The 17,647-nt window shown below is 43.5% G+C and overlaps 1 protein-coding gene across 7 annotated transcripts in view; it reads left to right on the top strand.

Annotated features, from left to right (window-relative positions):
* lrp1aa (low density lipoprotein receptor-related protein 1Aa) overlaps positions 1-17,647 on the top strand; it is a 244,372-nt gene that overhangs the window by 161,554 nt on the left and 65,171 nt on the right. For all 7 annotated transcript variants that reach the window (XM_067431416.1, XM_067431414.1, XM_067431413.1 and 4 more), the window contains exons 45-50: positions 8,995-9,120; positions 10,991-11,119; positions 11,695-11,814; positions 14,263-14,376; positions 14,629-14,778; positions 16,404-16,526. In XM_067431416.1, the coding sequence (XP_067287517.1) occupies positions 8,995-9,120; positions 10,991-11,119; positions 11,695-11,814; positions 14,263-14,376; positions 14,629-14,778; positions 16,404-16,526 (762 nt within the window). The remainder of the gene's footprint in view (positions 1-8,994; positions 9,121-10,990; positions 11,120-11,694; positions 11,815-14,262; positions 14,377-14,628; positions 14,779-16,403; positions 16,527-17,647) is intronic.

The following is a 17,647-nucleotide window of genomic DNA, read 5'->3' as shown; positions in this document are numbered from 1 at the left end:
GCTCGGCAATGACACCATCACACACAATCAATATCTTTCATCATGCTTCTCTGAGTGTGATAGAAGCAATTCTCAAGCACTCAAACCTCCAAAGACAACATTTCTGAAGACCCCTATTTACTGTCCTCCCAACCGAAACGTTTAAAAAACCAGCAGATAATGATAGATTTGGAAAAAATAAGTAAAAGTAAAACAGATTTACAAATTAAAAGTATTGGCACCTGTGCTTATGAATAACAGTGTGAACTACTGCAATATTTTAGGGTTAGCCAATCATAACAGAGGTTATTTACATATAGAGGTCTTAAAGGTACAGTAGCGAGAACAGCCCATTTAACTTTTTTAAGAGTCACAAAGTAGGTACAAAATGACCAGAAAAAAATTATAATAATCCTTTAATTACTGTAACAAGTTCGATATAGTAAGGAAGGAAGAGGACACAGGGGTCGGCTGGACTGTTGATGCGTATCTTTATTTTCTCTTTCTCAATGTCAATAACACACTTCTTCGTGTGTTCTCAGTCAAACTCATAAGCAACAATAACTTCCGGTTCGCGGCACTTCCGGCTTCCGGGTAACCTCAGTCTCTGTGTTCTCGCACCAACAGTCCGACTCTCTCTCTCTCTGGTCTCTGGTTCCGCTGGTGTTTTATCCCGTCTCCGCGCTCATTACTGGAACAAGAGACAGGTGTTATTGATCTGCGTCCAACCCACTCACTTACCGCTCGTCCCGCGGCCCTCTCTCCCGCTGCAGACCTCGCTGAACCACGCCCCCCTTGCCACATACCCCCACCGCCCGACTCAGGCCGGGGAGCCGTCCGGCCTGCAGCCCCCCCCCCCCATTTCTGGAGAGGAAATCGGCCACAGCCATCTGAGCACCCGGCCTGTGGACCACCTTGAACTTAAACGGCTGAAGAGCCAGATACCAACGGGTGATCCGCGCGTTGGTATCCTTCATGCGGTGGAGCCATTGGAGAGGAGCGTGGTCCGAACAGAGAGTGAACTCCCGCCCCAGGAGGTAATAGCGGAGAGTGAGAACGGCCCATCTGATGGCCAAACACTCCTTTTCTATGGTGCTGTACTTAGCTTCCCTCTTGGAGAGCTTACGGCTAATGTACAGCACCGGCCGCTCTCCCCCCTCCACCTCCTGGGCCAGGACTGCGCCCAGCCCCCTGTCCGACGCGTCAGTCTGCAACAAGAAAGGGAGAGAAAAGTCAGGGGAGTGTAAGAGCGGCCCGCCACATAGAGCAGCCTTTACTTGGGTAAAAGCCTGTTGACACGGCTCCGTCCACTGGACCGTATCTGGTAGCCCCTTTCTAGTAAGATCAGTCAAAGGGCTGGTGAGGTCCGAATAATTTGGTATAAACCGTCTATAATATCCCGCCAGCCCCAAGAACTGTCTTACCTCCTTTTTGGTCTTGGGCCTCGGACAGGTTGCAATTGCGGCAGTCTTATCAATTTGGGGACGCACCTGCCCATGACCCAAGTGGAAGCCCAGATACCTTACTTCCACCCGCCCAATCGCACACTTCTTCGGATTGGCCGTGAGCCCCGCTCTCCTCAGCGACCTCAGGACCGCCCTCACATGCTGCATATGCCGCTGCCAATCGTGACTATAAATCACTATGTCATCCAGGTACGCAGCAGCATATGCAGCATGGGGACGCAAAATCCTATCCATGAGTCGCTGGAAGGTTGCGGGCGCCCCGAACAAGCCGAAAGGAAGCGTGACAAATTGGTGTAATCCAAACGGCGTGGTGAAAGCTGTTTTTTCTTTGGACAATGGAGACAAGGGGATCTGCCAATAGCCCTTTGTTAAGTCCAGTGTCGAATAAAATCGAGCCGTACCCAACCGATCAAGCAACTCGTCAACCCGCGGCATTGGATACGCGTCGAACTTCGACACAGCGTTCACCTTGCGGTAGTCCACACAGAACCTGACCGAGCCGTCTGTTTTGGGGACCAAAACTATCGGGCTCGCCCAGTCACTGTTGGACTCCTCGATTACTCCCATGTCGAGCATTGCGCCTAATTCGTCCTGAACTACTTTTTTCTTGTGCTCAGGCAAGCGATACGGCCGGCTGCGAACTACCACGCCCGGCTCGGTCTCGATATGGTGCTGAATCAAGTCGGTACGTCCCGGTAGGGGCGAGAACACGTCAGCGAATTCCGCCTGCAATTTCGATAAGTCAGCGAGTTGTAACGGTGAGAGGTGATCTCCCCCAGGGGCCAACGCGACTGATTGTGCTTTAATGCTCGCCTCTGGCCCGAGATCATCCTCTCCCCCGATCACCGTTGCCAACAACACCGATTCCACCTCATTCCATTTTTTTAGCAGATTGAGGTGGTATATTTGACGTGCCCCGTTCCTATCGGATCGTATCACTTCATAATCGAGCTCTCCTATCTGCCGTGCGACCTCAAACGGCCCCTGCCACTTTGACATTAATTTTGAGCTCCACGTTGGGAGTAGAACGAGCACTTTCTCTCCCGGTGTGAATTTGCGTAGTTTAGTACCCCTGTTATATGACCGGCTCTGGCGGTCCTGGGCTTGCAACAAATTCTCCCTAGATAGCCGCCCCAATGTGTGGAGTTTTGTTCGCAAGTCCATGACGTACTGAATTTCATTTTTGGCCAACGAAGGCCCCTCCTCCCAAGTTTCTCGTAGGACGTCCAGCACCCCCCGTGGCTGTCGACCGTAGAGAAGCTCGAAGGGGGAAAACCCCGTGGAGGCTTGCGGGACCTCGCGCACAGCAAATAAGAGGGGTTCTAACCACCGATCCCAATTTTTGGCGTCTTCCTGTACGAATTTACGGATCATGGATTTAAGAGTGCGATTAAATCGTTCGACCAAGCCGTCCGTTTGTGGGTGATAGACGCTGGTTCGAATGGATTTAATGCCCAATAATCCGTACAATTCGCTTAACGTGCGTGACATAAACGCCGTGCCTTGATCAGTGAGGATTTCTTTCGGAATCCCCACCCGGGAGATTAAACGAAACAGTGCGTCCGCAACACTCTTCGCCGAGATGTTGCGGAGAGCCACTGCTTCCGGATATCGTGTTGCGTAGTCCACGATAACTAGCGCAAAACGATGTCCGCGTGCGGATCGCTCTAATGGCCCGATGAGGTCCATCGCAATTCTCTCGAAGGGGACCTGCATTAATGGTAGGGGGCGCAATGGCGCTTTTGGGGCGGCCAGTGGGTTCACCAACTGACATTCAGGACAAGACGCGCACCACCTGCGCACATTGTCATGAATGCCTGGCCAAAAAAATCGGGTCATTAAACGATTCAGCGTGGCCGCCTGTCCCAGGTGGCCCGCCATCGGGTTAGAGTGAGCCGCCTGGAAAAGCATTTCCCGGCGGCTCTTTGGTACTAACAACTGGGTTGTATCTAGCTTTGTCTGAGTGTCTTGGGTCACTCGATACAACCGATCCTTAATTATGGCAAAATAAGGATACGTGACGGGCAATGCGGGTTGGAGGGACTGACCGTCGATAGTGCGGACCTGTTGGAAAGCATGTTTTAGAGTCTCATCTTGGGACTGCTCCAGAGGGAAGTCATCGCGGTCCGAGAGAATCAGTCTCTCAACCCCGCTCGGTTCCCCTGAAGCTGTTCCCAAGGGTCCCGTATCAGTCTCGCCAACCTGCACTCGCACCGCCCCGTTCCTAGCCTTTTTTCCCCAAGCGGCATCCGCGCATAACGACCCCAATAACGCCGAAAAGGCGGGCCAATTCGTCCCCAGAATTAGCGGATGCCGGAGGTGGGGACTAACCGCCACCTCAACACTATGCTTTTTCCCCCTAAACTGTATCGTGACTGGGACAACCGGATATTCCACCACATCCCCGTGCACACACCGCACCTTAACCATGCGGCTTGTATCCAATGCCCCAGGCTGCATCAGGCTTTGATGGATCGAGGTTTGGTTACATCCTGAATCCACCAAGGCCTGATATGTACCCCCCTTGATACTTACAGGAATTTGGTACTCTCCTGCTTGATCGGGGGTGGTCCGCTGGACGTCCGGGATCCGGATCATTGTCCCGATGTCCATCCTCGGACATCGGTCCACAAAATGATCCGGATCACCGCACCGCCAGCAGGCCAGCCCAGGCTTACCCGCCACCCCTGCGGCGGGGAGTGGGTTGGAGGATGAGCGCGGAAAGGGGGCGGACCCAGAGCCATTGTCACCACCAGCCCCCAGTGGCCCCGCCCCCCTGGGCGGGACCCGCGAACTCCCAGACGGTCCAAGGCCCATCCCACCCCGGCCTCTGGGGGGGACGCGAGGAGGGCCTGGAGGGCGGGACCTGGGGAGAGGGACAGGTCGAGAGAGAAAGAGAGAGGGGGGAGAGAGAGAGAGAGAAGTTAGTGGGGGTTCGCCGACCCCCGGGCACGCCACCAGGTGGTCCTCCGCCAGGTGTATGGCCGTCTCCAGCGACGTGGGCCGCGTTGCTGCCGCCGGCCAGCAGCCATCTGCGACACTCGTCCCGGAGCTGTTAGGCCAATGCGAAGGGTCGACCGGCCTCACCCCACTCCAGGGAGCGGAAACGCTGGCGGTGTTGTTCTGGGGTCCGGCCGACCCGCTGAAGTATGGCCCGCTTCAGGTCGTCGTAGTCCAGGAGGTTCGCGACCGGTAGATGTTGCGCGGCCGCCTGGGCTTCGCCGGATAGAAGGGGGATGAGGCGCACCGGCCACTGTGCCCGGGGCCACCCGCAGGCCTCCGCGGCTTTTTGGAACAGATCTACGAAGGCCTCGGGGTCGTCTTCCGGCCCCATCTTCTGGAGGGGCACGTGCACCGGTGCGCTGGCCCGCCCAGCGGCCTCGGCGCGAACCTCCCGGTCCATCCAGCTCCGGAACCGCTCGCGGTCCTCTTGCTGGCCTTGGACGATGGCCTCGAAGCGGCGCTCCTGTTCGGTCCGAAGGTCCAGCAATGCCTTATGGTGTTCCTGGTGGAGGACCGCGAGGGAGTTGATGATCTCCGCAAATGGCGAGGCGGAGGGCGTTGTCATGGCGGCGGCTCTGTCCTGCTTCCTTCCCGGGTTTCGGCACCAGTGTAACAAGTTCGATATAGTAAGGAAGGAAGAGGACACAGGGGTCGGCTGGACTGTTGATGCGTATCTTTATTTTCTCTTTCTCAATGTCAATAACACACTTCTTCGTGTGTTCTCAGTCAAACTCATAAGCAACAATAACTTCCGGTTCGCGGCACTTCCGGCTTCCGGGTAACCTCAGTCTCTGTGTTCTCGCACCAACAGTCCGACTCTCTCTCTCTCTGGTCTCTGGTTCCGCTGGTGTTTTATCCCGTCTCCGCGCTCATTACTGGAACAAGAGACAGGTGTTATTGATCTGCGTCCAACCCACTCACTTACCGCTCGTCCCGCGGCCCTCTCTCCCGCTGCAGACCTCGCTGAACCACGCCCCCCTTGCCACAATTACACGTTGTGCGCCCTTCAGCCAATTGATGCTTTCCTCAAGTAGCAAAATATTCTTTAGTGTAGTCTACAAATATTAGGACCCTTGTGTGACCATTTTTGTCTTTGTCAGGTTTTTATTTTAATTTTATGTTAAAATAAGCCAAATGCATAAATATTGGCACAAGTGTGTATTTTATTGGAATTTTACTATTTCACTCTCATGTCCTTTAATCAATCTATTTTACACTAGTAACACATAATAGTTCCACTCAGGACCTTAAGGATAAATGTCCCCATTGAAAGCCATTAAAACTGCGATTTTGAATCTCAGAGCCATTTAACTATAACATGATGCAGTCTTAAGCCCCGTTTCCTCCAAAATTACCTGGAACAATTTGTACCAGGAACTTTTTTACAGGAACTTTTCTCCCCCCCAGACCTGCAGCTGTCTGCGTTTCGACCGCGATAAAGTTCCGAGAAGATTAGGCAAATTAGTCCGGTGATGTAGGACTGCGAGTACTGCTCCTCCAAATCAGTGAAGGACAGTAATCATTTTTAAGTGTACCGATTGAAAGATTTAGTGGACTGTTTACATGAGACGTTATCTAAACCGATCTGGTGTTTACATGTGATGACTTTCAATCGCAATCATTTTGTCACATAAGCAGTTTGTCTGCCGCATCAAATAAATGTCGCCGCTGTTTTCTCCAGCAGCTGAATGTGTTAACTGTAGCCAGAGCAACTCTTAACGGCCACCAGGACTAATACAGTATTATTTATAGCTATTTGTTGTAAAGTGTAATAATCATCTCAGAAAAAAAAATCTTCTGTCTGCGCAGTTAAAGTAAAAACTGCCTGGGGCAATATACGCTGTGTCATTACTCCAACATTATCTTCATAACTTACGAAATAAAAATTTTACCCCTCAGAAAAATGTACTTTCCTCTCTTGTCAACATGAGCGCGGCGCGCGCTGTCACGTCATGTAAGGACACACACTTCCAACATTATCTTCATAACTTACGAAATGAAAAGTTTACCCCTCAGAAAAATGTACTTTCCTCTCTTGTCAACATGAGCGCGGCGCGCGCCGTCACGTCATGTAAGGACACACACTTACAGTAATCGGTCAGGTCGTTTACATGGTGAAAACAAATTAATAACGAGTATGGAAGAGATTCAAGCTGTGCCGCTTTTGCTGGTTATGTATAGGTTTACTAAAGAGGTAATTAACAACGACAGAAAAGAGCACTAATATGCAGATTCAGCAGCATGCAGCATATTCAGAAAGCTTGTAAAGCTAGATTTAAAATGACAATATATTATTATCAGCTATTACGGACATTGAACGTGAGATGGCTGAGACGACCGCGCGCCACCAGACAGAGAGCAAGACTGATATTTACTGAACGCAGAACGAACCTCGCAAAAGACTTTTAAAAATGCCAGTTGAACTAAAATGCTGCTTGAGCTCAACCAATCAGCATGTTCAGCGCCCAAGTCCCGCCCTCGAAAGTTCCTGAACTTTGAAAAAGTACTACCTCGTGAGCAGGGCCGTTTGGAGGGGGAAATATTTACCCGGAACTTCATTTAGACCCTGGTTCCTGCGGTCTAAACACACGAAGTACCACCCAAAGTTCCTGGTTCCTGGGTAAAGTTCCTGTGGTGGAAACGGGGCTTTAGTTTATAGGCTTTCACTCTGCTGGCAAGGCCAACAAATTTTTTTTTTTTTTTTTTTTTTACCAGATTGTGCCATTTTCTCAGGTTTGGCCTATAAGCCAATATTTTGCTGGCATCCAATGGCAAAAACTGTTTGCGTCAAAAACTAAATCTGACTGAGATATCAACCTCAAGTTTGGAACACAACTTTTATAGACCGTTTTAGAGTTCAGCATGTTTCATACAATATATATTGTATATAAAATAATGTTCATAAGTTATTTTCATTAACTTAAAGGGATAGTTCACTTTAAAATGAAAATTCTGTCATCCTTTACTCATCCTCAAGTTGTTTCAAACCTGTATGAATTTCTTTCTTCAGCTGAACACAAGGGAAGATATTTCGAAGAATGTCAGTAACCAAACCGTTAACTGGAGCCATTGACTTCCATTGACTTCCATAGTATTTCTTTTTTCCTACTATGGAAGTCAATGGCTCCAGATAACTGTTTGGTTACTGACATTCTTCAAACCACTATAATTATTATTATTTATTTTTTCACTTTTTAAAATTAGTTTTTGTTTTTGCTTTATCTGCCAAGGGTCTTTAAAATGAGACCAAATTTAAGTCTTCAAACTTTTATGCCAGTTTTTGACATGGACATTTTAGTCCTCTAAGGACCTCCGAGTAACCTTTTTTAAATTGATGCACAAGGGTTAAAAAAGGCATGTGATAGTTTATATGCACCTCGAAGATAAATATAAAGTATTGTTAAAACTTTATAATAACTCACAGTAACATTTACAAACATTACATTATACAACTGTTCAAAGAAATTGATCATTTTATCAGCAAGGATTCATCAAATTGACTAGAAGTGACAGTAAAGACATTTATAATGTTACAAAAAATGTAACTTTATATTCATCAAATAGCTAATCCTAAAAAAACCTGAAGCAGGAAAACAGTTTCAGCATTGATAATAATAGGAAACTATATGAAATAATTTCTGACGGATCATGTGACACTGAAGACCCTTAATGAATAATACAAATTATTTAGCTTTGATCATGGGAATAAATTATATTTAGAATATATTCACATAGAAATCAGCTGTTTTAAATTATAGTAATGTTTCACAATATAACTGTTTAACTGTATTTTTGATCAAATAAACGCAGCCTTGGTGAACATAAGAAACTTCTTTCAAAAATATATTCTCTCACAATAATGCCGGCCCCAAACCTTTGAACAGTAGTGTATATAATGCATAGCAGATCATTACTGAAAGGCTTAGTTCAACACGAAACTGAGGACGCTGTCATTAAATCCTCACCCTCATGTTGATCTAAACCAATAAGATCTTCAGAACACAAACCCAAAACCCTTTTGAATAAAACAAAAAAGTTTCCCTCGGTTCATGTATTGAGAAAATTTGGACTAAACCACTCAATTCATATGGATTCGTTTTATGATCTCCTTATGAACTTTTTAAAGCGTCAAAATGATAGTTGCGTAGCTGTCAATGGAGGGACAAAAAGCGCTCAGGTTTCATCAAAAATTAACAAAGGTCTTACAGGTTTGGAACGACATGAGGGTGAGGAATGAATGACAGATTCTTCATTTTTCTGTGAACTAACCCTTTAAGATAAATACAAATTCTTTAACATATTTATTAAATATAAATCCCATCTGCACACCTCTGTGTGTTTACATCTGTGTGATGTGAATAGGAAACAGTTTTGTAAATATGTGTGCAGATGGGTGGCGAATTTTAAATGGGTTATTCGTATCTGTTTGTGTGTTTCATGAAGGGGTGCATAATGAGTTCACATAATGCCTCTTGTGACCTCTCAGGATGGTAAATTCATGTGTGTGTGTGTGTGTGTGTGTGTGTGTGTGCGCGTGTGTGTGCAGGTGAGTTCTCGCCCTGCCGGGTGAATAATGGAGGCTGTCAGGATCTGTGCCTGCTCTCATCAGATGGACGGGTCAACTGTAGCTGCCGCGGAGAGAGGAAACTGCTGGAGGACAACACCTGCATCGGTGAGATACCGCCAGCCAATCACACACTCCATACATCATGTGTCTGCATATGCAAGGTTTGTCATTAAAACACAGCGTTTATAGTTAACTGATTATATCAAGAGTGTAAGTTTGTCTCAGCATTGGTCGGGACATCCCACAGGTTTGCCCAGATCCTATAGTCTATTATTTATTTTACTGAGTATGGAAATCCACCATAGTTTAGGAATGAATATGTCTATTAATTAGCGAGGCTCTTCAGTTCAAATTATCCAGTACCAAAATAATAATAAAAAAACAAAATACTCTTTAATTGACAAGTTTACATTTATGCATTTAGCAGACGCATTTATCCAAAGCGACTTCTGTTAATCTTCGAAACACAAAGGAAGATATTTTCAATTAAAGGTTGGGTAGGTAAGAATTGGTTAAAAAACTTTTTTTTCCCAAATTTGTTTAAACGTTCTTTATATATCAATACATAATTAAAATGTAAGTACTCTAAAAAAGAAAGTATAAAATTTGAGTGTCTGTAGACGTCTCACGACTGTTTTAAAGACAGCTCATTATTTCCATTCACTCCACCTTCTCCCTTCTGGGCTCTTTCCAAAGCCACGCCCCCAAAACACATGAACGCGCCTCACCGACCAATCAGCTGGAAGACGCATTATTGACCTGAGGAGCGGTGTGCATGTAGTCACATCATGTCAGAATCACATGTAATAAAACATCAAACTTTATCAGTATGAATATAAACAAATAAGATGTCTTTTAGTACTCACTATCCAGCTAGAATACCGGTACTATAGTTTAAAATATATTTTTGTTTAATTCGGTAACGAGCTAGTTATATTTATAAGGCAAAGCTAAAAACGGGTAGCATTGATAATTTTTCCCCCCAATAACATCAGTTATACTGTGATGAAGATGAATTTCGTGTAAGATTCATAACATATACTGTGTTTTGCATGTAAGAGTTTCCATGATGAAAGCATTGTTGATTAGCAGCAGCTAAAGCTAACTTAGCTCTAAAAACAGTTCCTGGATGCGGTGTACTAGCTTTTACACGTGCATTTTGTTATCTAAGGTTAAATTTAGCGAAATTCAACACGACAGCGATCAACTTAACTAAGCATTTTGAGTATTTATCATCTCTACTAATGGCTAAGTGTATAATATTGTAACTTTATGCTAAGTAATGTTATGCTATATTCTGTAGCTTCATGTGCTAGTGCTACATGCTTCATGAAAACAGAAACCGAAAAAATGTATAATCAAAATGAAAGATGCAGCAGAAATACAGCCAGCAATCAGTCGTTTTTCAGCCCCTTTAGGTCCCTCAGTTCTCGACATCGTTGGAAAGCCACGCCCATATTTACTCACGTTTGATTTATTTGTTTATCCAAAGACTTTGTGTGCATTGCCTTTACATGTAGGCCTACTGTCTTCCTTTTTTGTGTGCATTGTTTGCCTTCGCATTATGCGCGCATGTGTGGACGGATCCTGTAGCGAAAGTGGTGGTCGCCATGGTAGCGAGAGAGAGTGACAGTCGCCCAAACCAATCATTTGTTTCGTCCCGAGCGAAAATAATGAGCGGTGTTTATTGCAGATTCAAAAGTCTAGAGTCACTCGATTTTTATACTCTCCTTTTCAGAGTACTTACATTGTAATTATGTATTGACACATAAAGAAAGTTTAAACAAATTTGGACAAAAGTGTTTTAGATCATTCTTACCTACCCTACCTTTAAACCTGAGAGATTTCTGTCTCTTTGATGGTTCATCCACCCAAGGCTATCAAGCTTTAAAAAAAGTTCATAAAGAGATTGTAAAAGTAATCCATGTGAATCATGTCTTCTGACAATCGCTTCGTTTTATCTTGTGTCGTTCAGCTCAAAACACGTCATGCAGCAGTATGGATGACTTTGAGTGTGGGAATGGAGACTGCATCAAATACACACTCACCTGTGACGGCATGGCCCACTGCAAAGACAAGTCCGATGAGAAGCAGTCCTACTGCAGTGAGTGTGTGTGTGTGTGTGTGTGTGTGTGTGTGTGTGTGTGTGTGTGTGTGTGTGTGTGTGTGTGTGTGTGTGTGTGTGTGTGTGTGTGTGTGTGTGTGTGTGTGTGTGTGTGTGTGAGCCTGTTTATGTGGTTTATGAGGACACAAATTTCTATAACTACATGGGTATTACACTGGTATTACACTATAAATGTGGTTTATGAGGACATATCAAATGTCCCCATAATTCAAATGGCCTTAAAAACATACTAAATGATGTTTTTTTGAGAAAGTAAAAATGCAGAATGCTTCCTGTGATGGGTAGGTTTAGGGGTAGGGGCAGTGTGTGTGTGTGATGGGTAGGTTTAGGGGTAGGGGCAGTGTAAGGGGATAGAAAATACCGTTTGTACAGTATAAAAACCATTACGCCTATGGAGTCCCTGTAAACCACATAGACCAACATGTGTGTGTGTGTGTGTGCGTACGTGCGTGCGTGCGTGCGTGCGTGCGTGCGTGCGTGCGTGTGTTATGAATGTTCACGGTTGCTGGTTGTGAAGTCCATGTGTCACTCTAACAGCCTGTGTTTGTCTTCAGCTAACCGTGTGTGTAAGAAGGGCTATAAGCGCTGTGTGAACGGACGCTGTGTCGGACACAGTTCGTGGTGTAATGGCCGAGATGACTGCGGTGATAACTCTGATGAACTCTTCTGTAACGGTAAGACCATGCATGAGATTATCTCCGTCCATCTCTACACTGGCAGTTAAAAGTTTAGAATCATTCGGATTGTTTTGCTTTTGAAAGAAAAAAATAAAACTTTTATTACATTTATTTGCTCAAAAAATTTTCTATGTGACTATATGTCGAACGGTTATTTATTCCTGTGATCAAAGCTGAATTGAAACTGTCAAAAGTGACAGTAAAAAAATTGACAATATATACTGTATATATTAGGGGTGACCCCTAATAGTTGAAGATTCGATGCATTGATATGCGGAGCCGGATTCGACCACCGATCTCACCAGGCCCGGATTGGCTAATCGGGAGCACCGGGATATTTCCCGGTGGGCCGGTCTGTTTTGAGGCCGCGAGGGCCGTTGTTGTCATGGCACTCGGTTGAACTATGGATGCTGTCCCCAGGCTGCCTGCACTCACAGCAGCCCGACTTTTTTATTTTACCGCGGTCCAACTCTTTTTATTTATTATTTTACCGAAGTCCCACTCTTTTTTACTTAATATTTTCTCACAGAGTGCAGCCTGCAGGTTAATGATGACGTGATTATATTTTGACTCCCTGGCCCCGCCCCCGATACAGCGCCTTGAAAGTTGCTCAAAATAAAAAAGTCAGATAAACATGGGTGATATGAAGCGCAAAGGCGGCGCTGAAAAGGCCAGAATAAAAAAATAAGAAGGCTCTGGAAACTGACGCAGCCAAATGTTCTAAGCTGTGCACATTGTTACTCAAAAAAACTAATGATGACGACGAGGCCGGTAAGTAATTATCCCGTTAAGGTAGTTAGGAGCAGTGCAAGATGCAACCGCGCAAAACAATGCTGTCTGCAAACCACGTTCATGTATCAAACTTTTTCTTAGCTCTTCAGCAACAGCCGCCTCTAGTCCGTTTTGCTGCTAATAGTGAAGAGCAACGCCCAGTAACGTTACCAAGCTCCAGTCATGAGCCCAACACACCAGAATGGGCAGGTAGGATTGTCATTCAGAAGAAGTAATAAGAAGAGCCCTGCTCAATGAAAAATGCCCTGAGATAATAATGATACCTGATGATTCAGGTTCATTAATGAAACTGAGTGACTTGATTTAAAAGCTTTGTAAAAAGGGGGTATTTGTGGTGAGAAATAAATGTAACGAATTTCATTTAGTGTCAGAAAGCGAGCGAGGACCCAGTTGTGAAGAGATTAGCTCTTACTGTGAAACACAGGTAAACTGCTATTGTACCATAGTGTGTGAATAAGCAAACATTATCACTGATTTTTTTTTCTTCTGACTTAGTATCTTACTTGTTTCCAGTTCAAATATCTAAATATTCTTAATTCAAGAAACATTTACTAGACAAGTTAAATTACATAAGAAATTGACTTGTTTTCTGAAGAAGAAAAAAATAATCTTTTGTTCATTTCAATTTTTGGATATTTAGGAATAGGCCTACTAATTTTTTAAAAAAGAGATTCTGATACTGTCCAGGTATTTACTGTTCTAATAAATTTTCACTGTGAAGCAAAACGTAAGCTACTGTTTTTGCACTGTATTGAAAATTATATTATTCATAAAAACAAAGAATTATAAGGCTCTAGAGAATAGTGTACCTTATGCAGACTTATATTCTGAGCTTGGAATCACATTATTTTAATATAGTCTGTCGTGAACTAAAGTGGGCCGGTCTAAGGCATGAAACTCCAGGGCTGAAAATGAGTCTCAATCCGGCCCTGGATCTCACAGTCGAATCTTCGCGGGGATCATACCATTTTGGCAATATGGGGGTGCTCAATATTTTAAAGACGTGGCTCAGCGCTGAGCTTCGCGTCCTTCAGCACAAGCGGCTTAAGAACGTGTTTATGAATGTTTATCCACCACATTACCTTTTATTTAAACCTAAATAAGAAAGCCATTGTCAGTCCGTCTGTCAGTTGGCAGGCCGTTTTGGTCGCTTTATTAAAAGTTGTTGCTGTGTGTAAAGGAAAATAAAAATAGTTAATTATTATTATGATTATTATTTTCATTGTCACTGGCCTGTGTACGAAGTTGTTACAATTTAGTGCATAAAAATCAATCAAAACACTTAAAGCTAAGCTTTTACACAACTTAATCACAACTGGGATGTCAGCATAGTTCTTTGACTCATGCAGATAAAATATTTTGAAGGTGACCAGATAAATTATTAGCAACGTGCAATATTTGTCATTTTGTGTCGAATTCACAATCAGTCATTGTATTTAATTTATTATTTGAGAAATAGAATGAAAATCACCATTGAGAAAAATTAAAATTACAACGACAAATTCAAACGGCATACACACGACAGCTGGGAAGACAGTGTGCTAAAAGGAGGGAAATGTTCTTAATTGTCATGAAAGTAGGAGCATTTCAATCAGTTTTTTATGCTTTTGTGAGTTTTTATGCCTGGATTGTTCTGTGTGTGTTGGACTGTAGCGACCCTGTGCACGGCGGATCAGTTTCAGTGCAGAGACGGCTCATGTGTGTCCAACTCCAGCCGCTGTAATCAGGTGCTGGACTGTGAGGACGCCAGCGATGAAATGAACTGCTGTAAGCTCCTCAAGGATCCTGCTGCAAACCTTTATTCACATTCAACATTTCAGACCCGGATTATTATCTAACTGTATCTGTGACGTGCTGTTGATTACAATAGACATATTTACAGGAATGCACTTGAGTGCAATAAACTTTGAAAATCTAATTTTATACATAACCAAAACAACCATCAGCAAGACCTGCTTTGAAATGTGCACATACTGTTTGTTGATTTCTTAAGCCTTTGTCTTCTGTCTGGTTTTCCAGTGGCTTCCGATTGTTCCAGTTATTTCCGCCTGGGTGTGAAAGGCCTCACCTATCAGCGGTGTGAGTTCACCACACTGTGTTACGCTCCATCATGGGTGTGTGACGGCGCTAATGACTGCGGAGACTATTCAGATGAGAGGAACTGCCCAGGTAATTCAGATGTGTGCAGCCTTTTAAAGTTTCATTTTTTAATGTCCGTTCCATTTTAAGCAATACAATTCAAATCTTAATAAGAAAGGTTTGAGTTTTTATTCAAATCACTAAAGTTTGATGGCAGACTTTTGGATCTTTTTAAACAGTTTACAATACCTAATATACTCATGGCAACTTTCTTTTTTGTTCTCTACTAAAAAGAAGTTAACTAAGGGTGCGTTCACACTTGTAGTTCGGTTCGTTTGGTTAGTTTGGTCCGGACCAAAAAACAAAAACAAACATAATAGTCCTGGTCCGCTTAGCGTTCACACGGGCATTTTTAACAGCGAACCTAAAGTTACCGAACCAAAGGCACAGGGAGACGCTCACAACCTGATTGGTCGGCTTATATGACGTAGGAGCTCGTTTACCGAACATTCAGAACAATGCTGTGTGCGGATTACACGCGCGGGCATTTTATGCGTGTACATATGGCATTATTTTTTACCAAAGAACTCATGAAGAGCTCATGAAATGTTCAAAACAACGCTGTGTGCTGATTAAACGCGATCATTTTATGCGTGTACATGTGGCATTATTTTTACCCGCTGAGAACTCATGAAGAGCTCATAAAATGCTCAAAACATTCAAAACAGCAGCAGGATTTCCTCCGTTGTGCAGAAAAGAGACGGCCATTCTGTCGTCTGCACCTGCTAATAATGGGCAACACAGGAACTTGATGAGAAGAGCCAGGTTTGCTTTTTGTGTGTTTTTTCTAGCATTTTCGAAACATGCTCGTCGGACCAAATATTGATGAGGCTCTTCCTCGTTGCTCTACGTTTGCCCTCTAACGTTAAAGTTACTCATTTTGGATACACCGATCTTTCCGCGTCGTCAAATCAGCTGCATTATGCGTGGCATCTTGTGACATTATACGTCCGTTTTTTGGTCCGTTTACATATCTTTGGTCCGTGTTGCGTTCATATATCAACTGAACCGCACCAGAGTTCGTTTGGAAGCGGACCGAGACTCATCTTTTTAGCGGTCTCGGTCTGCTTGTTTGGTGCGCACCAGAGTTCGGGTGGCAGCGTTCACATATGTTCAAATGAACCGCACTAACCGAGCAACCGCACCAGGGTTCGTTTTAATCGAACCAAACATGACAAGTGTGAACGCACCCTAAGAAGTTAACTTTCAGGAAAGTTCACTTTGACTCCTAAAACAAACTCCAAATGAAGTTAATTTTATGAGAAACATGGAGCCAAGATATCAGGATTAAGAGATCTAAAAAGCCTTTATTTACTAGTGGCTTAAATCATTTAAAAATGTTTTTTTAACAAAAAAGCACACACACCGGCGTTGTGGCTATCAAGCCTTCATCAGGAATCACACTGTTTTTCAATTATTTAAGCCGTGAGTAATAAAAGGCTTTTTAGATCTCTTAATCATGAGTGCCTTGGCGTCATGTGTTTTTCATTGAATAAACATATCCAAAAAGCAGCAGGAGAGGAAGATTATATACCCAACTCTCTCTCTCTGCATTCTTAATTATGATTCCAAGGACGTTCGTTTCAGCCTGATTTTGTTCAAAATTACATTACAACCTCTAAACTCGCTTGTCTCTTGTTTTTTTAACTCATCAGATAAGAAAAAGAGAAAGTGTCAATCAAACTTCTTCGCTTGTCCCAACGGTCGCTGTATCCCCATGGCCTGGACCTGCGACAAGGAGAACGACTGCGACAGCGGAGCTGATGAGGCGCACTGTGGTGAGCTGTTCTTGCCATTGACCTTTACTGTGCTTATACCAAGCTAATAAACTCTACCCCACCTCACTGTACATTAAAGGGTTAGTTCACCCAAAAATGAAATTTATGTCATTATTTACTCTCCCTAATGTCGCTCCACACCCGTAAGACCTCCGTTCATCTTCACACAGTTTAAGATATTTTATATTTAGTCCGAGAGCGTATGCAAGTGTATGCACACTATACTGTCCATGTCCAGAAAGGGAATAAAAACATCATCACAGTAGTCCATATGAGACATCAGTGGGTTAATTAGAGTCTCTTGAAGCATCCAAAATACATTTGGGTCCAAAAAAACACATTTTGGTCCGCGTTTGTTTTCAAACCTCAAATAAAGTTTCAAACGGTCATGAATCAGCGTATTGATTCATGATTCGGATTGCATGTCAAACTGCTGAAATCACGTGACATTGGCGATACGAATCTACCGGATACAAACTAAGAGTCAACATTATACAAGTCCACATTACAAATTATGAGTACATAGATGCTGAATCCATAACAAGAGTAATACCAGAGACATTAACATGTATTTATTTTTATAAATGAGGTTTTGTCAGATTTATTTCACTTCTTATTTTCACTCAGCTGCATGAAATGGAAGTTGCACTCGTTTGTTCTTCCCTACACTGTCAAAAATTTTGAGTGGTTTTTGTTGGTTTAACTTAAAAAAGTAAGTAACCTGGTTGCCTTAAAATTTTGAGTTTATTGAAATTAAAAATTTGAGTTGATACAATGAAGGAAATTGGTTTAATAAATACAAACTCAAAATATTATTGACAACATTATCTGAACCACATAAAAAATGTGATAAATCATAAAACTGTGTGATAAAACTGCGTCATCAGAAATAAAACACACACAATTTCCCAATATGCTTTTTAATAATATTTTAATAAAGGTTGTCGAATCTCAAAAAATTGTCATTGTATTAACTCAAAATATTAATTTCAATGAACTCAATTTTAAGGCAACCAGGTAACTTTTTTTCTAAATAATTTTTTACAGTGTAGTGTGCTGTATATCAGAGTGAAATGGCTTCTCAAATGAGAACACATGTAGGGCGGGGTTTGTTTTGTCTG

This window comes from Pseudorasbora parva, chromosome 22, assembly GCF_024679245.1.
Source record: "Pseudorasbora parva isolate DD20220531a chromosome 22, ASM2467924v1, whole genome shotgun sequence".
NCBI lineage: Eukaryota > Metazoa > Chordata > Actinopteri > Cypriniformes > Gobionidae > Pseudorasbora > Pseudorasbora parva.
Note: the sequence above shows the minus strand (reverse complement) of the source record. Positions and strands in the feature narration are given on the sequence as shown.